Source organism: Bos javanicus, chromosome 21 (genome assembly GCF_032452875.1).
Source record: "Bos javanicus breed banteng chromosome 21, ARS-OSU_banteng_1.0, whole genome shotgun sequence".
Lineage (NCBI taxonomy): Eukaryota > Metazoa > Chordata > Mammalia > Artiodactyla > Bovidae > Bos > Bos javanicus.
The window spans coordinates 57640416-57664828 of NC_083888.1; the positions used below are offsets into that span (position 1 = coordinate 57640416).

The window sequence follows — 24413 nt, forward strand, 5'->3', positions numbered from 1 at the left end:
AGTTCATCAAATGTTTATCGAATATCTACTGTTGTAGTCTGCAGGTTAATTATTTTCTGGCACTTCAACATCAAAATTCTCATTTATTTGAGGACCAATGAGAACCATTTGTGACTCTGTGTTCCTTAAATATTATTCAATCATCTGTTTATGTTTGTGAGCAACTTTGTGAGATTTATTTGTACTTTGTAAATTTACACTTCCTTGCTTAGTAATTAGTTACCTACAGCTCTAAATAGATGGAGGAAAGACTTTGGTCACTCGACTATTTATCCAGTGATAAAATTAGATAGTTTAACCTTACAATTTAAACAGAAAAATGATAAGTGATAGTTGAAACAGGTAATAGTTACATTTTTTAAAATATAAATCTTATCATAGAGGGAGACAGATGAATGAGAAGTGTATCCATGGAAATGATTTTTAATATTGAAAATATATGCATATGGATTGTTTCAGAATAGTTGTATATAACTTAGCTAGTTAAGGAAAATGATCGCCTCTAATTCCTTTTGCAAAGCTATCACTGCTGTGAGGACCAATGTCGCTAACCTCAGTGATGCCGCGTTGTGGAAGATCAAGAGGGCTCGTTTTGCAAGGAACCGCCAGAAAAGCGTGCGTTCCCTCCGAGACAGCGTGAAAGGACCCGCGGAATCCAAGAGGGCGCTCTCCCTCCCCGAGACCCTAACCTCCAAAATCCGTTGAGTATCTTCTTCCATCCTCCCTTTAAATCTGTTTGATGTCTTTCTGAGGCTGACCTGTCTTGTTGAATGTTCAGAGAGTAATGTACTTAGCAAACTGAGCTCCTTCAGTTGCATTGACCTTCACGTTCCCTAGAGGGTCCCCCCAGGTGTATCGGTGCCCTGGATGGCTTTTCCCGGCTGCTGGTGAAGCAAAGCCCTGATCCAGCAGTGGGTTATTTTGAGACTTAGAAGGCAGCAAATCCACTGATGCATGGCATGAAATGCAGAAGAAGCATTTGTTCCTGAGCCCTAGAATATGAAGGTTTCCACCACTAGTATCGTAACCTAAGAGCTTCCTGGATGAAACTCTGACAAGACCCAGGGCAACTAAGAGGGGAGAGTGGAAATTTGAAATGCATGACAAAGGTAGCCAGCAGACTCCCAGAAACCAATAACAATGGTGTTTTCAAAAAAAGAAAAAATCAGGCTGAGGAGAAGTTGAATTTCTGCCCTACTTCACTAGATAATTTATAAATAAAAATAAACATCATTGCCATCTAAAAAAAAAAGCCATATATTATTGTTTTCCAAAGGTCTTTCTTTATATAGCAGTTTTAAAGAAGACAAAAAATGATCAAATAACTAGATGAACTGTAACGATTAGCAATGGCTCACGAATGACAAATAATTAAAAATCATAACTGTCATCATATTAGTGAATGAGTGCATTAAATGTAACATTTATGAAATGATTTAATTTTTAAATAACTGTCGTGAAGTTAATAGCACCATAAAACATATTTTTTTATCCTGTCAGAAGCTGAAATGTTTGCTTTTTCATTGGCATTTCTTAGAAGACAGCTTTATGTGACATAACCATTTTTAATCATAAATATGATTTTATTTTGTTTATTGCATTTTCTCTATTTTATGACAAGCTATGGAAATGTGGTATTTTGAACTTTGGAAGAGTCATTGAAAGCCCTTTAAGCAATCAATAACTCAGCTTTTCAGGGAGCAAAGGTAATAAGAGATGGCCATTTAAGAATAACCTCTAGCAGTATCAGGACCAGGTGAAACTGCATCAGATCCTAGAAAACAGTACTTAAGTAAATTACAATTTCTATATGAATTTCCCAGCTCTTTTATTTAACTAATCAGTTTGGGACCTAAAGTTTATTTATTGATATTTCTTGTTCATTGATTCACATGACGATTTTTGAAGGATAAGAATTGAAGCCACATTGAAGGATGTTCTTTAGATTCAAAGAAAACCACAAAACTTTTAGGACTAAACCTCTTGTCTGTGATGTTAATTACAAATAAGAAAGCACAACTTGCTCCTGCTATCCAATGCAGTTAGCGCTGAGTATGTTTTCTAGGCTCAAGTTGTTTTTAATGCTTATTTAAATAGAGTTGTTGTTGATTTTTAAGCTGTGAGGTTGACCAGGCATGAGCAGTCTGCTCCAGCTCTCGGTGGGACACCCGAACAGACGCCAGGTGGGTACTTCTGACGTTGAAGGGCCGTGTGCAAGTGTCTATCACAGGTGGACAAGGTAAAAAATGAGGTGTCTCTAACTGGACCTGATTGATGTAATTATGATTGGAAAGCTCCAAGGGTTTCACCCCAGATACTCAAGTGTGTGAGTCCCTGACATGGCAATTCTTTCAATTTTCAAATTGGCAGATGACTTTTAATCCTGTTAACTTATGGTCCAGTAAGAAGCATCCTGTTACCCAAGGGGTGTGCACTTTTTCCCCCGAGAGCCAATATGAATAGAATGATGCATAGCACTTATATTTGTATGTGTTTTTACACATAGAAATATTACTTTCATATATATCTGCTCTAGGAAAAACATTTCATTTACATTTTAAAAGGTTATACATTTAAGCCACCATCATTCACTCATCCCCTTAGCCATTTCTGATTCTTTGCAACTCTCACATGCATTTCTATCTCTCAGAGAAAGGAGGATTTCCATTCTTTAGAGGATCATATTCAGCTTGGTAGAGGGTAACTAACTATCTTTTGATATTTTGATAGATAGTTTATCATAAAGTATCTTTAGGGTTGAAGGGATGCTGGCAAAGCTACTACAGACCGAATGTTATCTACACACTTAATTCTGTGCTTGTTGGGAAAATTGTGGAGATTCTGAGTACCTGCCTGTTTGTCCAAAACAAACCTGGTTAACTGCCACCTATGTATCATGCTATACAATATCTGGTTTTTCATCTAAGAATAGTTTTAAAATAAACTTTTCAGAATGGTACCGATACTCTCAGAAGGAAAATTTCAAGTAAGAAGACATTCAAGAATGTGTTCTAAAGGGACTTCCCTGGTGATCTAGTGGTTAAGAAACCACCTGCCAGTGCAGGGGACATGGGTTTGATCTCTGGTCTGGAGAGATCCCACATGTGGCAGGGTAGCTCACCCTGTGTGCCGCAACTCCTGAAGCCCGTGCATTCTAGAGCCGGGGCTAACGCAGCACGAGGAGCCACCACGGCGAGAAGCCTGCCCGTCACAGTGAAGAGTAGCTCCCGCTCACTGCAACTAGAGAAAGCCCTTGCCTAGCAATGAAGACCCATTGCAGCCAGAAAATAAATAAATAAATTTATTTAAAAAATAATCTGCTAGAAAGAGAACCAGTGAGGGGTGGGAGAGGAGGAGAAGAGAGAGAGCCCCTAATATTAGGAATGCAAATGGCAGATGTTCGTCAAAGTGTATTTTCTCTTGTAAAACTCATGAGATAAAAGGGACAGCAGACATGTCTCAGAGTCCCTCTACTTTGTTTTTTTGTTTTGTTTTGGGCTGTGGTGGGTCTTCATTGCAGTGCATGGGCTGTTCGTTGTGGAGCACGGGCTTTAGAGCACACAGGCTCTTTAGCTGAGGTGCTCTGGCTCAATTGCCCCACATCATGTGGAATCTTTCTTCCCTGACCATGGATGGAACCTTCATCCCCTGCATTGGAAGGCAAATTCTTAATCACTGGATCACCAGGAAGTCCCCCTCTCTCTACTTTGTTTTAGCATCACTCAGGCCTCAACTGTGCTGAGGTTTTTGGTTTTTTTATTTAAAGAATAAAAATAAGAATTTCTGACCCTGTGTGTCATTAAAAATATGAAAATCACTCCTTTCCTCTTCAGTTAACTCTTTTTGAGATTGGTTCTTATGGAATTTCATAAATTATCTTTATCTCACCATATCTTTTCATCTTAAGGCTTAGTTGAAAAGCTAGTCTTTATTATTACCCATTTAAACAATCCTATCTGGAGAAGGAAATGGCAACCCACTCCAGTGTTCTTGCCTAGAGAATCCCGTGGACAGAGGAGCCTGGGGGCTGCTGTCCATAGGGTCGCACAGAGTCGGACACGACTAAAGTGACTTAGCATGCATGCATGCAAACAATCCTATCATAGGAGTCCTCTCACATGTCTTTGGAAAAGCATATACATATGTATCTTGAAGTTAAGCTTTTAGGTGTCTAATTGTCCCACCAAAAGTGATCAGATGGAAAAAGGGCAGATGACAGCATTGTTTAAATTAAATAAAAAGCTGAGGCTTCTAGAGAGGTAATTATATGACACCACCATAAGCAAAACTTGCTTAGATTTGGAAACAGATGGCTCAGCTTTTAAGGCAATTTGAAACTAGTTTTTCATTTTTGCATTATTATTTACTGAACACTGAGTGTTTTACCCTGGAAGCAAAAACACGCCAGGATAATCATAAGATTGTACAGGGTGGTTTAAGATAGTAATTAAATAGAAACCAAAGACCTTGCTGTTTAAGGAAGATACTTTTGTTTGGAACAAGTAATGAGCGCCTCTGTGCAAGACCTCTTATTGATTAGGCCCGAAATAAGGCAGATGTCCTTTAATTATGCAGCAAGACTTAATTTTAGTTGATATTTAGGTCGAAACTTTTGGCACTGGATATACAGTTTATGACTCTCTAATCTTAGCCTTTATATATTGCCCAGAGCAAATTTTGCAACAGAAACATGCTTGTAAAGAGGGGAAACTCTGCAAGGCTACCAAAGAGTTGTGTTATTCTGTTGACTTTTTTTATGAGTTAATAATTTTTTTTATTTTATTTTTAATTGGAGGATAATTGCTTTACAAATTTGTATTGTTTTTTGCTGTACAGTAACATGAGTCAGTCATAAGTATATATATATTTATCTCAAAGACCTCTGTGCATGTAAGTAAAATTCATAGACTGTCATAGCTGAAACATTAGAGATATGTTAACATTCTCATTTTCCAGAAGAGGAAACTGAGGCTTCCAGAAAGGAACAGGTTTCACAAACTTGTTGATGACAGATCTGGATCTCAAGCCCGCATGTCTTGATCTGTCTTGCAAGACACGTATGGTAGTGCTAGCAGGAAGGAGCTCAGCACCTTCATTTAATCCTAACTGATGAAATACACAATTTCACCTGCTAATCCGAAGTTGGTGTAATTATAAATTATATATAAGCTGTTTTTTCACTGATGCTTTGAGAATTGGGAATTCTTTGTTTTTGGTGATTCAGAACACCTTTTGAATAGTAATTGAATATAATGCAGCAGTTACATAATTGGACAATACTGAAATGGTATCAACCCCATGGGAAACTTAATCATATCTTGTTCCCATCCCCTGGAATGAGTAATTAAATAATAGTAGGTATATAATGTTAATAATAAAAACAGCAAGAACGTTTATATATGTAGCGTACCTCTTTATAAAGAGTGTTTTTAATGCAAATTATCTAATTTCAATTTCACAACAATTCTGCATATGCATAAAGTATTTTTTCCACTTTATATACAGACAGGAAAACTGAGGGCATGAAGGGCTAAGTAATTCTGCTTGCCTAATTTGCTCAAGGTCACATGTAACTAATTAGTTAGAGACTTGAGTCCAGGAGACTTGATCTGCTTTTCTTTCCACTAAAGCTACCTCTCAATGAGTTCGTCTACGGGTATTCCTGTCTTAGGGGACGCGAGGACACCAGTCTTGTCGGGGAGCTGACCTGGGCATTCAAGCCCGCTACAGTGTGATGTAAGCCCATGGGTGTCCAGACCAAAGGATCTTCCTGAATAAGAGTCACAAATCGGTCTGAAGAGCCAATCTAATCCCTAAAGGGACATGGATACTTGCAATTCTACTCCAACCTAAAGAGAAATCTTAAGCTCTCTTGGTCTGAATTTATATCAACAAGAGAATGTACTTAATACTGGGAATAATAAGTAAAGCTCTCGTGCATTCCTGCCTCCCTCTTAGCGTTCAGCCTAGAATTCCAACGAACTTCTCTTGAGGCTCTTTCTTTTTTTTCTAGAGGTGGCTAACAGTTCATCTTTTCACTAACTTGCAAAATTGGGATCTTCTCGACCCAGGGATCAAACCCGGGTCTCTTGCATTAGAATTTAATTGTTTATATAGGAATGCCCTTGTCTGAAATGATAGTTTTGGAAATGAGAGTTTCTATTGAACAAAGCATTACTGGGCACTTGCTGTACTAGGAGGAATGTAGAGATACATCAGAAATTTTTATACTGTCCACTTGCTTATAGTCAAGTAAGAGAGATGAAGTGTGACCATAAGTGAGCTCTCATCTCCAGAGAAAGTGATTGTACTACAGGTTCATTCATGTCAACTGCGGTGGGAGGAGAGCTGGACGCAACAGGGAAGGTCTCGTGGGCAGGTGACTTCTCAGTCAGGCTGAGACAGGTGGGTAGGAGGCAAATCATAGTGATAGATGTGGGAGAGAGGCAGGGATGGGAAGCATATGCGGCTTTGCAGTCAGCATCTGGCCCCATCTTTCCAGCCCTTCTGTGGCTTTGTGCATACACAACAGAACTGCTGTGAATGAAGCCTCAAGTCGAATGAATGAGCTAGGGAGATCAGTGAGGTAGTGTCGTTAGAACTGCCAACATGGTGCAGACTCATTTATAGCGCTCGCTCGTTGGTTTCTCTGGACCGAATGCAGAATAAGCTCGTGGAAGCCTCCTTCCACCACCTAATTGCTACTTGTTGGTTTGTCACTTGCTGGAGGGGTCAGTGAGTTGACCTCCACAGAGGAATGTTCTCTATTTCCTTACCTACTTCTTTGCTCTTTGGGGACTTCATCCATTTTTCTCCCATGTAGAAAAGATCTGAAATATTTACTTAAATTCAGGGCACTTAAACATTTACAAGTAATGAACATCTACTATGTGTCAATCACTGCCCCCTATTCTGTGAGAGGCGTAAAATTTGGATAAGACATATTACTTACCTTTGAGGAGTCTTTATTCTTCCCTCCTTTCTTGTTTTTAGAGATTTATAGAATTTAGGGGTCACAGTTGCTGAGAGGAGGGTGGGCATATTAATAAGAATGGCTCCTGGGGGCCACATTCATGGGATAACGTTGGGGGTGGGGGTGGAGGGCCACCTTGCAAGGTGAATAGAGCACCATGAGAGAGGGCACCAAGGTGCAGAAGGCTGGCTCCATTCTGAGGTCCAGAAGCAGCCCAATGTTTATGTAAGGATGCCGAGCTTCTGGGATGGAGCAGCAGGAAATGTCTGGAAAAGCAGATCCTGATCCTGCCTGGTTTCAGATCTTCTAAGTAAATAAAATTGTATTCTACTGTGGGATTTCAATCAGTTGCGCCTCTCTGTGGACAGATCGTGATGGACCCAGTCCATGTTAAAGTTAGGCTAGGAATCATTCTGCCTCTACGACAGTAAAGATGTTTACATTTTTCTTTGCAAAAAGGAGAAAATCAAATCTCTTAACATGTTCAATCTCTATAGTTAAAACAGATTTAAGAACTTCATAGACTAGAATTCAAAAGTAAACATGTTCATCGTCACACTTTGGAGAAAATATTATAGGCTTTTAGTTTTAAAATGGAAATTTTATATCCTTTATAGATAACTAAACCAGTAATTTTATCTTTATCAATAAAGAAAGTTTCAGCTTTCCTAACCTCATTTTTCTTAGGGGTTTGATTAAGGTAACTTTTCTTAATGAAGAGTGGTGGCAATCACATTCTTACAGTCCTTTAAAAGAAAGGCAGTATGCAAAGTGCAGACTTTCGAAGCCCTCACTTGGAGAAGTGAGTTATTGGAACTAAAAGAGATTTTTTTTCACTTTATGAGAAAGGTTCCATTAACCAGTTCTTTTGTCAATACAGTTAATGGTTTGTTAAAGATCACTCACTGCTCAGGGAAAGCAAAAAGCCACAACCTTAAAGCTGAGCACTGCAGATCAATGAAGATCAATCTAAAATGAAGATAGGGCCTTTGCGAAATGATACTTAGTCACTGGGAAAATATGGTTTGATTTGAAACGCTAAGGTGACACACTTTGAAAAGGATTATCTACTTGCAGTGGGGCGAAGAGATTTGAAATATTTAAAGTTGAAGTCTGATGGTTTATTTTCTATACTCAAGGTGATAGAAGGAAATGGGGAGCCCATGTCCTAGCTGAGCCTTGTCTGGAGCTCCCTTTCTTCTGTTTGAATTCCCTGGACTCTCAGGGCTAGACAGCAAAGGTGCATCTCCTTCTTGAATGCTCCTCAGTTCTGTTTTTAACTTTGGGGCTTTGGAGTCTAGCCAGTCTGGACTTGGAGGTGGCCGAGCAGAACTGAGTGATATCATACTCTCCTAAACCTTGCCCCCCAGAGCTACGATGAATTGAGGAATGAACTTATAGCATCATAACAGCCATCACCTGCTGCTACAATGGCATTGAACCCTGCAGGGCGCCTAGAGTCTCACACTTGTCAGGTTTTGGCCCAAACTTGCCCAAAGCAATAACCTCCTTCTAGTTATAAAGTAATAATACTCTGAAGAAAAAAAAAATCAAGATTGAATATTTTTCAATGCTGAAAAGATAGTTCTCTAAACTTTTAAAATGAGAATTTGGTCTGATCTTCTATTTCAAACATTTAATTATAATATACATCAGTGCTTTATATTCATGACCTTTCATGAAATAGGATGTTCCACGTGAATTGATTTTTTTTTTTCTGGTGGCTCATGCCTGCCTAATGAATAATGATATTAACAACTGACTATTCCTGCATGTGAAACAGCATCATAAACAAATCTTTAGGTTTTATTTGAATAATTTTTTGATAAAAAAGTCTCTAAAGTACACTGCACATATTTATTCCTTCATGAACAGACTATGAGACAGAAAATGTTGTTAATGTTCAAGGGTTATAGTGAAGTTTGTTAGGTGATTTCCCCTATATTAGACGTTCTTAGACTTGGCTGATTCTGTGATCTTTTCACTCACTGCCAAGATCCCATCTTAGGGCATCACTTTTGAGCAGATCAACATTCTGATCATCTGGGGAAGACTAGACAACCAAGCACATAAACTGTAGTATGTGCAGTTTCAAACTAGTAAATTTGGAATTTGACAGAGAAAGTGTTTAGGCTCCAGACAACTAATTTCTGTGGTCCCCAGAAAACATTCCTTCTATCTTGTTTCTCTTGGTTGGTCCTGGAAGACAGATTTTTGACAGATCAGTTGAGGAATTAAAGAATATGACTGACTATCTAGCTGTTTGTTGTATCCTGCATGCTGTAATTTAAATGGATAAAATCAGTTTGCTGTATAATGATTTGTAACCAAAGCTTGTCATCATTTAGAATGTTTTCTCTCAGAATGAGAGATGAGAATGATGTGTGCTCGTCTAACCCACCAGGCAAAAGCTTTGTTTCCAATTCAGAAATTCTCATGTCAAAGGAAGGAGAAGGATGCAGAGAGTATTTTGAATAAGGCCCCAAATATAAATATAGGAAAGCAAATCTCATTTTTCCTTCCCTCAAAGTCCTAAACTAAAGGGCAGAAAACAAGGGGAGACAGGGTATAATTTCTGACTTTAAGAAATAACTGAGAAAGTCCATGTCAGGGACCTGTTCAGACGTGATTATTTGTTAGGTTAAAAGTAAGTTAGGGGCTGAGGTATTTTTTCTTTGCATGTGAATTTCAGCTCACCTTCATGTGGCGTGTTTCTGTTTTTAAAAGTTCATGCTTCTTTCTTTCTGTCTGTGCCCTCCCACCCCTTGTGTGCTTCTCATTACATACAGCAGGAATTATCATTTGCTATTTCTAATTTTGAATGTATAATTCAAAGAGTACACACTGCTGTTATCTCAGAATTTGGAGAAGGAAACTTTTTTTTTTTGCCTCAGCTGATTTTTGAACATAACTGAATGGAGATAATAATTTAAACAAGGTAACCCAATGGATGTTTTAGTTGCTCAGCAGATTTAATGAATATTATTTTGTGGTTATTCTTACCTATTTATTTTACAAAGCTGGAAGGAAAATGTCTCTTTATTAAGGTAAAACTTTGCCAAGGTATTTAAAAGTTCTCTAAATGTAAATTGCGTATAGGTATTTGTCTTGCTGTCAGAAGATAACTTTGCTTTCTACTGCCATGTTTTTATTTGCATTCCCTTATTCTTCCCAGGTAGCACTGGTGATAAAGAACCTGCCTGCCAAAGCAGGAGATATTAAGAGACCCGGGGTTCGATCCCCGGGTGGGGAAGATCCCCGCGAGGAGGGCATGGCAACCCACTCCAGCATTCTTGCCTGGAGAATCCCATGGACAGAGGAGCCTGGTGGGCTACAGTCCATGGGATCGCACAGAGTCCAACACGACTGAAGCGACTTAGCACACATGCATTCTTCCCAAATTGGTTGTTGATACAACAACATAACTTCCATCCTGGGAGCAGTGCTTTGCTTAGTAGGCCATATTATGTCTGAGTTTGTCTAGAACAGACCTTTAAATATTTAGAGGCAGCAGACAAAGTGGTGCTTGATCGATAATGAAATTTGACTGTAAACTTACTTGTGGGGGAGCCACCCACTGATGGCCTTTCTTGTACCGACAGGACAACAGTCCCCTGAGAATGACAACACCATCAAGGACCTGCTCCCCGAAGACGCTGGAATCGACCACCAGACAGTGCACCAGCTGATCACAGTGCTCATGAAGTTCATGGCCAAGGACGAAAGCAGCGCCGAGTCGGACATCAGCAGCGCCAAGGCCTTCAACACGGTCAAGCGGCACCTCTACGTCTTACTCGGCTACGACCAGCAGGAAGGCTGCTTCATGATCGCGCCTCAGAAAATGCGCCTGTCAACTTGCTTTAATGCATTTATTGCAGGGATTGCTCAGGTAAGTGGAAGCTTTCACGAGTCATGCCGTTAGGCTTTTAGTCCAAACGCGTCATTAAATTCCATTTAGCCAACACTGGTTGAGCGTAAAGCTTTGTGCAAGTTACTTTACTGTGTCAGTCATTCAGTTGCGTCTGACTCTTTTGTGACCTGTGGGCTGCAGCCCAGCCAGGCTCCTCTGTCTATAGTAGCCATTTACTTCTCCAGGGGAATCTTCCCGACCCAGGGATTGAACCTGTGTCTCCTGCATTGCAGATGGATTCTTTACCTTCTGAGCCACCAGGGAAGCCAGGGGTGTATAGAAGATATCAGCAGCCTGATAACATAAAGGGAGTTGGGGATTTACGGGGGTGGGGAGGGGAGTATATATAAAACATAGCACTTAAGAATTTTAAAAGAAAATTATTTATTTATTCTTGGCTACATTGCTGTACGCAGGACCTCTCTAGTTGTGGTGAGCCAGGCTGCTGTTTGTTGCAGTGCACGGCTTTCTCATGTTGGTGGCCTCTCTTGTTGCGGGCACAGGCTTGAGTGTGGGCTCAGTAGTTGTGGCACACGGGCTTAGCCACTCCATGACACGTGAGATCATCCTGGGCCAGGGATCGAACCTGTGTCCCCTGAATTGGCAGACAGATTCTTAACCACTAGACCACCAGGGAAGTCCAAAACTTAGCATTTCAGTCATTTTTCAACTGTAGTATTCAGTTGCAGTAAGTATATTCACATTCTTATGTAACCATCACCACTTTCATTTCTAAAACTTTTTCATCATCCTAAACTGAAACTCTATTAAATAGTAAAGGAGTGTGGAATTTTTGTTTGTAGGTTTTTTTTTTTTTTCCCAATCCTTTCCTTTTTTTGGTTTCAAGTGGAGACTTGAGTTAATCATTCAACTTACTTCATATCATATTATCATCATTGGCATTTTTCATGTTTCTTTGCTACTCGTAACTGCTGTGTTATATACCATGATGTATATTTCTCATGAGTTAACTATCCATTTCCTCAGTAATGGACACTCATATTGCTCCCGACTCCTCACCCTTTCACACAGATCAGCAGTAACCATTCTGTACAGTCGAGTGTTAGTTGCTCAGTTGTGTCCAACTCTGCAACCCCATGGACTGTAGCCCACCAGGCTCCTCTGTCCATGGAATTCTCCAGGCAAGAATACTGGAGTGGGTAGCCATTCCCTTCTCCAGGGGATCTTCCCGACCCAGGGATCGAACTGGGGTCTCCTGCATTGCAGGCAGATTCTTTACTGTCTGAGCCATCAGGGAAACCCCAACCATTCTGTACATGCAGCCTTATTCAACAATGTGAGAATTCTTTTGGGATATGGATCCAGGAGCAGAATTAATAGACCATCGATGTACATGGACTTCCCAGGGTGGCTCAGAAGGTAAAGAATCTGTCTGCAATGCAGGAGACCCAGGCTCAATGCCTGGGCATCCCTCAGATGCTCTGGAGAAGGGAATGGCTACCCATTCCAGTAGTGTTTCCTGGAGAATCCCATGGACAGAGGAATCTGGAGGGCCCTAGTCCATGGGTCACAAAGAGTCAGACATGACTGAGTGCTTTTCACACTTTAGGTGTATATATATGCCTAATTTGACCAGTGCTACAAATCTAAATTTCCAAAATGGCTGACCTAATCTGCAAAGAGTGTAGAACTTGGGGCTAGAGAGAAGTGGATATGAATTTCAGCTCTGCCACTGTTATTAAAACTGTTACGGCCTTAAGCATCCTTGCTTCTTTGCTCATTGTAATAGATTTTTGGGGGAAAGACTAGAGACAACATACTGAAAATCACCTTCATCAGTGCCTGTCGCATGGAAAGAACTCATGATCATAGCTGTTACCATTTAGCTCAAACAGATCGTTGATATAGTGAACACGGAGAAGCAATGTGGGAGCAATTTGCATGTCTCCTGCTGGTGCTGATAACTAGATGAATCATCACAAATACTCACCTGTCTGTGATAGAGACAGAAGATGCCACTTCAGATAGCAAACTTCACTACCCTTCCTCCCTCACTTCTCTCTTTCTATGTTCACATTATGTATATTTATTTTCAAACTATAAGCAAAAAAATTAAAATGTAAATCTCCAGGAAACCCATCACAAAATCAGTTACTAACATTTTGGTATATGTTGATGGCTCTAGGTTTGCATACATTCCTATATACACGCATACATACATAGGTATGTACATGTATGGTTAGCTTTCAGTTTACCATCTGTGTGATAAGTAGGATAAAAATCTAGGCTGCCCTCCCCTAGCACATTCTGTAACTCATGTTTCAAGGTCATTAGTAGTGGCAGTGTTAGTCACTAAGTCATGTCTGACTCTTTGTGACCCCATGGACTGTAGCCTGTTGGGTTCCTTGTCCATGAAATTCTCCAGGTAAGAATACTAGAGAGGCTAGCCATTCCCTTCTCCAAGGGAACTTCCCAATCCAAGGATTGAGCCCAGGTCTCCTGCTTCGCAGGCAGATTCTTTACCATTTGAGCTACAGAGAAGCTCTAATAAAAGCTGTGTGCTTTTTCCTGCTTCTGAATACATGTTGCTGTATTGCTCTTGTCCTCAACTATGTGTATATGTGCACATATTTTTTATAATAATGGGATCATTTATACATACTTATATATATATATATATGTGCCTGAATGTGTGCATGTATATGCATATATATGTATATACATACTTATGTCTGGGCTTCCCTGGTGGCTCAGTTGGTAAAGAATCTCCTGCAATGCAGGAGACCTGGGTTTGATCCCTGGGTCAAAAAGATCCCCTGGAGAAGGAAATTGCAACCCACTCCAGTATACTTGCCTGGGAAGTTCCATGTCTCTTTTAAGCCTAAAATGTGTTATGAAGCTCATATCATGTAAATAAATTTGTACGGTATTCCATTTAATGTCTATAGAGTATTCTGTTGTTATATAAACAATCTTTTGTTTTACTAATTCCATATTGTTGAATATGGAGGTCATTTGCAATTTGGAGTGGCTATAATGCTGGGTATCTTTATGCATACATCTGGAAATGCCTGTCTGATTTATTTCCTTAGGATATGTTTAATTGCTATTTAAAGGCTATGTGCTTTTTCCTGCTTCTGAATACATGTTGCTAAACTGCTCTCCTGAAAAATTTGAGAAATACTCTAGCCAGTGGTGTTTGAGAATGCCTGTTTCCTCACATAATTACCAACTCTACATGCTTTCATTGATTCTAGGTAATAGTTTAATATGACTTCCCGGGTGGCCTAGTGGTAAAGAATCCACCTGTGCGCTGGGTTGGGAGGATCCCCTGCAGGAGAGCATGGCAACCTGCTCCAGTATTCTTGCCTGGAAAATCCCATGGATGGAGGAGCCTGACTGGCTACAGTTCATGGACTCTCAAAGAGTTGGACACGACTGAAGCGACTTAGCATGCACACAACATAGGACATTTTCAAAGAGGAAATTTATTTTCAGCATATAATTAAGTAGATAAATAATTAGACAATTAAGTAGATAAAATGAAGTTACAAGTTTTTAAATTTCTTGTGAGGTTGGACTTTTGTCCCTTTATGGGTACTGGCCATTATTAATAATATTTTGTGAGATACATGGTAAATATTTTGCTCATGTTTTGATGGTTCAGTTTTCCTTTTGGCTTATAAATGTTCTTTGTAGTTGTCTTTTCTTCAGTTGTTACCTTTCTTTCCTGTTTCAGGTCATGGACTATAACATTAATTTGGGAAAACACCTTCTTCCCTTGGTGGTTCAGGTGCTCAAATACTGCTCTTGTCCTCAACTCCGGCATTATTTCCAACAGCCACCTCGTTGTTCCCTCTGGTCTCTAAAGCCTCACATCCGGCAGATGTGGCTGAAGGCCTTGCTTGTCATTCTTTACAAGGTGAGTTGCTGTAGTCAATATTTTTTGGGGTGGAACAATTCTTTTAGAGAGAACATTTAAGAGATCTAAGCTCAAAATTTTGTAAGATAGTAATTTGACCTTCAGTAATTTGACCTTTGGAAGATTCACAATATACAATTAGTATTCAGAAGTGAAGAACTTTTGGAAGGAAAATAGAAATGTAGACCATGCCAGTATATACTCTAAAACGTTTAAAGCCAAATACGATGAACATGGATCCATAATCTCTGTCTATGCTCAGAACCTCATATTTTATCTATGTATTAAGTACTACGTCAGAAAACAAGAAAACTATTTAAAATTGTACTCCTACATTATGTTTATGCCAGCTCATTTTCTTAAAATAAATTAAAACTTACAAACTGGCATGCATTGCCATCCATAATTTGGTGGAAGAGGGTGGGGATACAATCCCTTGTTAAAATAAGACCATGGTAAGAATTGACGTTTCTGCTTACCCAGAAGAGACTGAGAAAAATAGCTAGCAAGATCAAGTGGAAAAACTTACCCTTGAAAATAACTGTTTATATTTTTCTCCCTCCATTTCATTGAGCAGTATCCATACCGAGACTGTGATATCAGCAAGGTCCTTCTGCATCTGATTCACATAACAGTCAATACACTCAATGCACAGTATCATAGCTGCAAGCCCCATGCCACGGCAGGACCTCTGTACAGTGACAACAGTAACATAAGCAGATACAGCGAAAAGGAAAAAGGTACTTTACATATCTCAATCCTATCCCAAACTCAGCTTGCATACGTAATACATTTCTGGGCAATGTTTTCCTTAGACCGTAGAGGAGCACCCCAGGTACTATTCTGGAGTTAAAAAAAAAATGACCTACTGCTTCATTAATTCTCCACATTTCCCATGAATGTTGTTGCTTTCCTTTTTTTAAAATGAGCACTCAAGAGAAATAATCGATATGCTTCTAAATCTCCTTTCATGAGAAATCATGTTTTGCAAAAAAAAAAGAAAAGAAAAATTGTCTGCTGTCTGGTTAAGGAGACTTTGTAAGCCTTTTCCTTCATGTTGGAAACATCTTGCTTTGGGCTGTGAAATGATTCTTGGTTGGTACTCAGTGGTGCCATGATCCTGTCCAACTCTGGTTTGCTTCTGACCTTGAGATTAGATTTGAATGGAGTCTAAATGTGTTGAAGTGGTCTTTCTTAGCCTCCTTATTCAATAAGAATTAAAGGCAAATGAAATCAAATATTTTGCATAGGTTTAAATTATTTCTAGTATCAATACTTTTTTGTATTGATAGCTTTTCTACAAAGGAGGCAGCAGAATGAAACTTTAGCTAGAGTAAACTTCCAGCCTGGATATTTTCAGGTGAGAACTGCAGAGCCAAGATGTGTGTTTTTTGTGTCTGTTTCAGGGTGACTAGACTCATGAACGATGACATCATCTCATCCAGTCCTGCGAGAAAGCCAAGTGCCCCATGACTCTTAGTAGTGTTCATAGATTCCTTTTTGGTAGAACTGCTCTGCAGATGTCTGAATAGGATGGATTGGAGCCAGTGTTCTATTGTTCATTTATTACCAAAAAGTTCAAGACTCTAGGTTGGCCAGAGATGGGACTGAGAGAAAGTTCTTTAAGTTCTGATACCATTCAGATCCTTCCTGAAGAATATCTTGTCTACCATCTTAGGTCCTAGTTTCTGGGAAATTGGACAGACTCAGTTAAACTATAAATGTCATCAGTGTGGGCTCAGTACCTGGACCAATCCCAGATGAACATTTCTGGGTGAGAGGAGCCATGCTGAAGTCTTCCTGTCACTCTCATGCAATTCATTTTGAGAATTATCATTGATACAAAGTTATGTAAGGGAAGTTGCATAACTCTTGCTCCAAAAAAGCTGTATTTTTCAAAGGAGAGTATTTTAAAAAACGAAATAAATAAAACAGAATGTTGTATTGACAGGCTTCCTCATCATTGCAGAAGTTCACTGGGAGTTTTGTATCCATTTTGATCATTAACGCTTATTTTTTTTTTTTTTTCATTTGACCCAAAAGATTATTTTGATTACTTTGTCCAGCATCTGCTGTTCAAATTTCATTTACTTATAGAATCTTGTGTTTTAAGACAGAATCGGTCCTTAAAACTTAACTCTAAGCTTGTACTCCCCTTATACTCAGAGAATTAAATAATCACAGTCACACCTGAACCTCATTTTCTCATACATGTAGATGTAAATATAGGCCAAACACCGTGATTTCAATGATGTTGAACTTGAATAGTAGGTTAATTCCATTCCCTGTGGTGTTAACGCGTTTTTGCAGCCTTTTCTCTTGCTATTTGTACATGGCTTTGACCTTTTCAAAGGATGAAAGAAGAAAATTTATTAAGGGAATTTTGTGGGTTGCAATATAACAACATTTTCCTCATTAATGTGTTTTGGGATTTCTCTTTGATTTAAAAGTGGCCAAAAGCGGGTAGAAAAGGACACAGATACAAGCTTGCTAGGACTCTAAGTGACCAGTTTGTTTATGGAGCCTCAGGACTGTAACAGTCAAAGATTCTTTCTGGGATTCATAAAAGCGCCCACGGCAAACTCGAGAAGAGTCTTACTTTAGTGGGGAGATGTTATTTTCTGTTTTCTTTTTCCTTTGTTTACTCTTTCAGTCCATAATCATTTGTGGAGCTTTTGAGATGACCAGCGGCTTTTCTAAGCTTTTTCTGTGTGTCATGTGTTTCATTTTCAAGTGTAGAGTACAGTATTTTGCATTCACAAAGTATAAGGTGCATGTACTGTTAGGCTGTGTCTATGCCAGTTCTCAGATCCCAGGAAGGCATGTATTTGTGGAAGGGGCAAGATCTACTCATTGTGTTTAATTTTCTTTTGCCAAATTAGCCTGAAAATTCACCCGAAGCAGGCACGTTTCAGGAGTGTCCCAGATTTCTGACATGTATTGGTTATCTGGTTGTTAAGTGCATTGAAAAAGCTCCCCATGAAGGCTCTATCGGAATATTGAGATGCCTCTTTTGAAAATGCTGCCCTTTGTGACATGGAAATTGAGGGGCAAACTTATAACAGTTTGTTCTGCTCAACTTCTGAATAATTTGACACCTGAATTAAATGCCCAGCTGGGCTAGACTTGGGCTGGTGTAGGAACCACCCCAGACTGTGTTCCATGATGCTTTCGTTGAAATGCTTGTGTAGACACAGCCTAAGAGAGAATAACCTCTTAAGTGTAATTTTGACTTTCTCTCCCCAATTAGAAGAAGATAGTGTTTTTGATGAATCTGATATTCATGATACACCTACTGGACCCTGCAATAAAGAGTCTCAAACTTTTTTTGCAAGATTGAAAAGGATAGGCGGCAGCAAAATGGTGAAATATCAGCCGGTTGAGATGAATGTTCAGAGAAGTATGAATTTTTTCCTCTTAGTAATTTTATGCAGAAATGTTGTACTCTACCATTTGTTTGGGGTGAAATCTTAATTTTATTATGTTACTACACATTTTAATACTGTTGATTTTATATATATGTATGCATAACCAGTATATATATATACACACTTATATATATACGTGAATTGACAGATACATCATTAACGTCATGATTGTCTTAGAGGGCCATTGCTTGATTTGATTTGTTGCGAAATGTTTGCTTCCCTTCCACACAATTTGAATACAGTTTTCTAGACTGACCTCAGCCAAAAGCGATCCCCTCTCCAGCACACAAATGAATAGAGCTGAGGGATTATCCTGAAGCCTGATTTTGGAAATAAGATCTTAAACTGCCATTTGGGGGTTCTCTCATTCCAAAGTTTTCTGGTTTTTGAAATTAGAATGAACCTGATGAAAACTTGGCCAGAAAGTCAGTTTTCCCTTTTGGTGGAGCTGGGGTTCTGATTATTATTGATGCCAATTGTATGCCCAAGTATGAGGGGAAAAGAAAGTTGAAATCTCCAAGTAAAATAGTACTAGCTTTTTCTGTTTTAATCAGGTGAAATAGAGCTGGCTGAATATAGAGACACGAGTGCATTACAAGACAACATCCTACACTGTGTGAGAGAAGAAAGCATTCAGAAAAAAAAGCTGCGCTCTCTAAAACAAAAATCTCTTGATATAGGAAACGCAGACTCCCTCTTATTTACGTTAGACGAGCACCGTAGGAAGTCCTGCATAGACCGCTGTGACATAGACAAGCCTTCTGCCCACGCTGCCTATTTTATGAAAAGACAGCACGACCACGGACGATCTAGACAGAATTCTGCCACGAGGCCCGACAGTGCCGACATCCCCGAGAACCTAGCTGTGGAAGGTTTCCAAGAATCTCGGAGGCCGGTGATACCAGAAGTTAGGTTAAATTGCATGGAGGTATTTGAGGTGAAAGTTGATTCCCCAATAAAGCCTGCCCCCAAAGAGGATTTAGATCTGATTGACTTGTCCTCAGATTCAACATCTGGGCCTGAGAAACGCTCTATGCTCTCAACGTCGGATAGCGACTCTCTTGTGTTTGAACCTCTCCCCCCTCTGCGAATAGTAGAGAGTGATGAAGAGGAGACCATGGACCAAGGGAATGAGGGTGCCTCTGGTCAGAATGCTGCCTCTTCTCCCTCTGTCCCCAGACACCCCTCTGTCCTCAGCCTCAGTACAACGCCCCTCGTGCAAGTAAGCGTGGAGGATTGTTCCAAAGACTTTTCTTCTAAGGACTCAGGAAATAACCAGTCCGCGGGTGACAAGGACGCCTCTCTCATAGCTCTGGAAGACCCCACAGACTCTGAAGAGTTAGTCAAGCCCGAGGAGCTGCAAGAGTTTTCCTGTGGCAGCCCACTCACGCTGAAGCAAAAACGAGACCTCCTTCAGAAGTCATTTGCCCTCCCCGAGACATCTCTGGATGATAATGCTGAGCCCAGCACTGAGGAGGAGAAGCCTGGTGGGCTGATGCCAAGTTCAGGGGCAAAAACTGTCCTCCTCAAGGTCCCTGAAGATTCGGAGAACCCAATGGAGGGTGAGAAGCCCGACGCCATCGCTGAATCAGACACAGAACAGAACCCCGAGAGGAAGGCAGAGGAGGAGGGAGCCGAGGAGTCGGAATTTAAGATTCAGATTGTCCCCCGGCAGAGGAAACAGAGGAAGATTGCGGTCAGTGCCATCCAGAGAGAGTACCTTGACATTTCCTTCAACATTCTAGACAAACTGGGTGATCAGAAAGATCCAGGTGAGCGCCTCCTTCTTTCTCCCAGCCTATGTTCAAGTGTGTGCTTCTTACTTGTGAGGGTCTTGGCACTGGGTATGCATCAGACTCTCAGCCTTAAAATGTCAGGGGATGATGTTATCATTGCTTCATTATCACTCTGAACCCTTCCTGCTTACTGCAGTGTGTTAGATTCAGATGTGGTTCTGTTGGCTCCATAAATGTTTTGATATTGGTTGTTCCTCAACTCTACAATTAATTCTTGATCACCCTTGACAACAAGAGGCAATGATAAATTAATATCAAGACATTCCAAATACCATTTTTGTTTTCCTCAAACAACAAAAGGCATTAATTGAACTCTTTTTGCTTTCTTTATTTCCTTGCTATATACTTCAGTGAATTATGATACAGACCAAAGGAGGAACAAACAGGAAGGGGTAAAATAAAGTAAAGAGTACTTGGGACGATTGAGAACTGATTGTATAATCATTTAGGGTCTATAGCTGATTACATATTCTAACCAAATATCAGCAGCCTGGCATGGTGTACCCTTGGGAACCAAAATGAGCCCAGTTACATCCCAGTCTAATCCACGGTCACCAGTTGATGGTGAAGCTGCCAGAGAACAAGAACTTCCTGCCTCAAATGCCATGACTTGTGTTTCCTTGGAGGCACTGCTTCTAAGAGGGATTAACTTGAAAAAGTGACAAGCTGCTAGTCCACCTCATCCTAAAACACAGTCCTCTGCTCTGTTATCATAATACTGATCAGAATGTTTCTTAATTTCTCAGCTCATATCTTCAAAAAAAATAGAATGGGAATCTTCATAAAAAATAGGAATCGGTCTGGGATGATTATTTTAGTAGATTCATAGACTGAAAGACATTGGGCACTGACAAAACTCTTGGGGACTTCTCATCACCCCTCATTTCCTATAAGAGGACACTGACACTGAGGAGGTGATATGCCCTGCTCTGGGTCATACATCACTTCTCTCCCTACTCCACAGTAAAAGCAGCTCCCAAGAGAGTAGGCTCGGCCTTTTTATTTGCTCCAGGCATTTCCGGAGGTTTCCAGCAGTTCTCTGCCTCATAAGGCAGAGCTGTGTAATCTCAAAGGTGCCCTGTAAAAATCTGTTGAATGAACATGAATGTAGTTGGAAAAGGTCATGCTCCAGTAAGGCAGCAGGGGAAGATAAAGATTCTCATGATAACAAGAAAGTTTAAGAGTGTTTCTAAGGAAACTGGGACACCTTTTTATTATTTGGAGCCAAGAAAATTTTTGCATGTAGATGGAGGAAAGCACTGACCTATTATAGAAACTATGGAGGTCTATAGAGGGATATATAAGGAACCTTATAATCTCAGAGAAGGCAATGGCAACCCACTCCAGTACTCTTGCCTGGAAAATCCCATGGACGGAGGAGCCTGGTGGGCTGCTGTCTATGGGGTCACACAGAGTTGGACACGACTGAAGCGACTTAGCAGCAGTAGCAGCAGCAGCATAAGGTCTATGAGGGCATGGCAACCCACTCCAGTATTTTTGCCTGGAGAATCCCCAAGGACAGAGGAGCCTGGCGGGCTACAGTCCGTGGGGTCTCAAAGAGTTGGACACAACTGAGTGATTAAACACATAAGGTCTATAGATGGGTATATAAGAAACCATTTAAGGTCTATAGGGTGGGTATATAAGCAACTATATGAGGTCTCCCCGGTGGGTGTATATGATATATAGGTTGTATATAGGTTGCCTTATGTGTGTTTGTATATGTCTGTGTGTTGCCTTCTTTATTCATCCTTAGGTCAGATTGTTCCCCAGGCTGCCAGGGAGGAGATTGGTATTATATTAATATATTTGTCACCAGAATAAGAAGGAAAGTATCTGACAATTATGATGACATGTGTTTAGAGTTTTCATAGTATAGATTATACTATCATAATAATTTTATATCTGTATAGTGTTGCACGTGCCACAGACATACAGATCACCCCTTCCTTGCTGGGGGTTGGAAGGAGGCTCATGCGCTCAGAGTAAGACTCAAGCTCCCCCAGACCGTCTTGCGGCTATCAGTGGTAGCAAGGGAGACCAGACTCACAGCCTTCCCGTTGCAAATCCCCTTGAGGCTATGGTTCTCACGGCATTGTGTACTTTCCGTCTCTTCGTGTCAGTCCCTGCGAGAAGCCCCAGATCTCCCTTTTTCTCTCTCACTCCAGTTTCCACGAGGCCTTGCGCATGTCCTGTCCAGCACCTTTCTCCCATCTTATCCCAGCTCCTGAAACTTTTCCTCCATCAGAAATGCATCGTGCTTCATGAGCAAAATCCATTGTATGCTCTCTCCACTGTTTCCTTTACCTTCCTAGTCAAATGAAAGTCCAGCTCTTCCCTGAAGATACTATGTCCTTAGGCTAGGGCCAAGGTGTGGACACCTTCCTTGCTCATCGTTTCCCCTTTCAGACTATTTCCACGGTGTCTCTAAAAACACTCAGCTCTGAATCTTACATTATTTACCCCTGACTTTCTCATTGATTGACAATTTTAACACTGGGCTCATTTTTACTCTTTCCTAAACTCTTCCTGTCTTAATTCTTGTTGATTTCAATATTAGTACAGATACTACAGAGTCTTAGTACAGTGTCTTCTGACACTCTGGCTTCTCAGCTCCTTGAATTCATCTTCTCCAGAGACTGTTTTTCATCTTCCACTGTTGCTCATTTACTCATTCCCATGATCATATCACAGAACTTGTTATTATCAGTCACTGCAGACTGTCCATGATGTCAGTCCAATGTCTCCCGTTCTCTGATTGTCATTTCCTCTCTCTGGATAGCACTGTATCGATCCTATTACCTTTCACTATCCCTCCCCTACTTCATGTCTTTTCTTCTCGAGTTGATTATTATAATCCCTTCCTGCCTCCATCATCCCTGACCTTTGCTTTTTTCAGACTTGCTTGGCTAAACACAACCCTTGTCCAATCTGTCTTTCCATCTACCAGCACCTATCAGATGAGTGTGACTGGAGAAAAGCATGTAACAGTATTGACTGATCTCATTTTAAATTCATGACTACAAGCATCAACTAGGTCCTTCAAGCTGCTCGGCAATCGCACCGTGTATCCCCCGTCCATTTACCTTTCCATCCTCCTGACTATTTCATAGCTACTTTTCCTTTCAAGCTTTCGATGTCTCTTCCTATGACCTAATCAGGAGAGATTTCCACATCTTCCTCCGCCATTATCTGCCTCCCTTCTGTCGTCTGCACTCATACACCTGGCCTTCCTAGCTATAGGTGAACTGTGTTTTGGTCTGAAGTCAGCCTTTCCGCGTGTGGACGCAATTCCATCTCTCTTACTTACTCAAGAACGTAGGCCTGGAAAGTCTCCCCTGTTGCTCTTCCCTTAGTTTTTTCTAAGATACATTTGACTTGAGAATTACAAACATCATTTAATTTATCTCTCTTAATAAAAACTCCTGATCCCAGTTCTCCCAATTGTTATTTCATTTTGCTTTCTCCCTTTTAGCAAAACTTTCCCCCTCTTTTTTACTGAAGTAAAATTGATACACAATATTATATTAATTTCAGGTATACAACATAGCAATTTGACATTTACACAGTACTTTACAAGATGATCACCATGATAAGTTTAGTTACCATCTGTCACCATTTACAGTAAAACAATATTGTTGACTATATTCCCTATTCTGTATATTATCCAGTAACTCATTTTATCACTGAAGTCTGTGCCTCTTAATCCTCTTTACTTATTTTGTCCATACCTCCAACCCCTCCTCTCTGGCAACCACCAGTTTGTTCCCTGTATCTGTGAACCTGTTTCTGTTTTATTTGTTCATTTGTTTTGTTTTTAAGAGTCCATATACAGGTAAAATCATATAGTATTTGTCTTTCTCTGTCTGATTTACTTCACTTAGCATAATACTCTCTGAGTCAGCGAGAGTGAAAGTTGCTCAGTCGTGTCCGACTCTTTGCAACCCCATGGACTGTAGCCCTCCAGGCTCCTCTGTCCATGGAATTCTTCAGGCAAGAATACTGGAGTGCGTTGCCATTTATTTCTCCAGGGGATCTGCCCCACCCAGGGATTGAACCCCAGTCTCCTGCATTGTAGGCAGACTGTTTACCATCTGAGCCCCCGGGGAAGTCCCATAATACCCTCTAGGTTTTAGCAATACTTTTAAAGGAGTTATCTATAATATCACTATCTCCAGTTTAATTCCTACGAAGCTTCCAGAGTTCAGTCACATGTCACTTGTCAAGGTCGCCTGTGGCCTCCACTGCTAAATCCAATGGTCGGTTCTTAGATTTTAACTTCTGACTCAGTAGTTCACAAAGTTTCTCACGCTCATTTCACTTGGCTTTTGGATACACATTCTCTTGGTTTTCTGCATATTCAGTGGTCGTTCCTTCTCAATCTGTTTTTTCGATTCCTCCTTATCACCCTGATGAGGGAATC

At 40.4% G+C, this 24413-nt stretch overlaps 1 protein-coding gene across 9 annotated transcripts in view; it reads left to right on the forward strand.

Moving 5' to 3' along the window:
* Positions 1-24413, forward strand: part of UNC79 (unc-79 homolog, NALCN channel complex subunit) — a 283506-nt gene that overhangs the window by 173712 nt on the left and 85381 nt on the right. For 4 of the 9 annotated variants that reach the window (XM_061395152.1, XM_061395154.1, XM_061395157.1 and 1 more), the window contains 7 exons: positions 521-700; positions 2118-2183; positions 10576-10862; positions 14584-14766; positions 15344-15506; positions 18017-18166; positions 18749-19966. In XM_061395152.1, coding sequence (XP_061251136.1) covers positions 521-700; positions 2118-2183; positions 10576-10862; positions 14584-14766; positions 15344-15506; positions 18017-18166; positions 18749-19966 — 2247 coding nt within the window. The remainder of the gene's footprint in view (positions 1-520; positions 701-2117; positions 2184-10575; positions 10863-14583; positions 14767-15343; positions 15507-18016; positions 18167-18748; positions 19967-24413) is intronic. The other 5 variants (XM_061395153.1, XM_061395158.1, XM_061395156.1 and 2 more) reach the window with 3 other exon arrangements.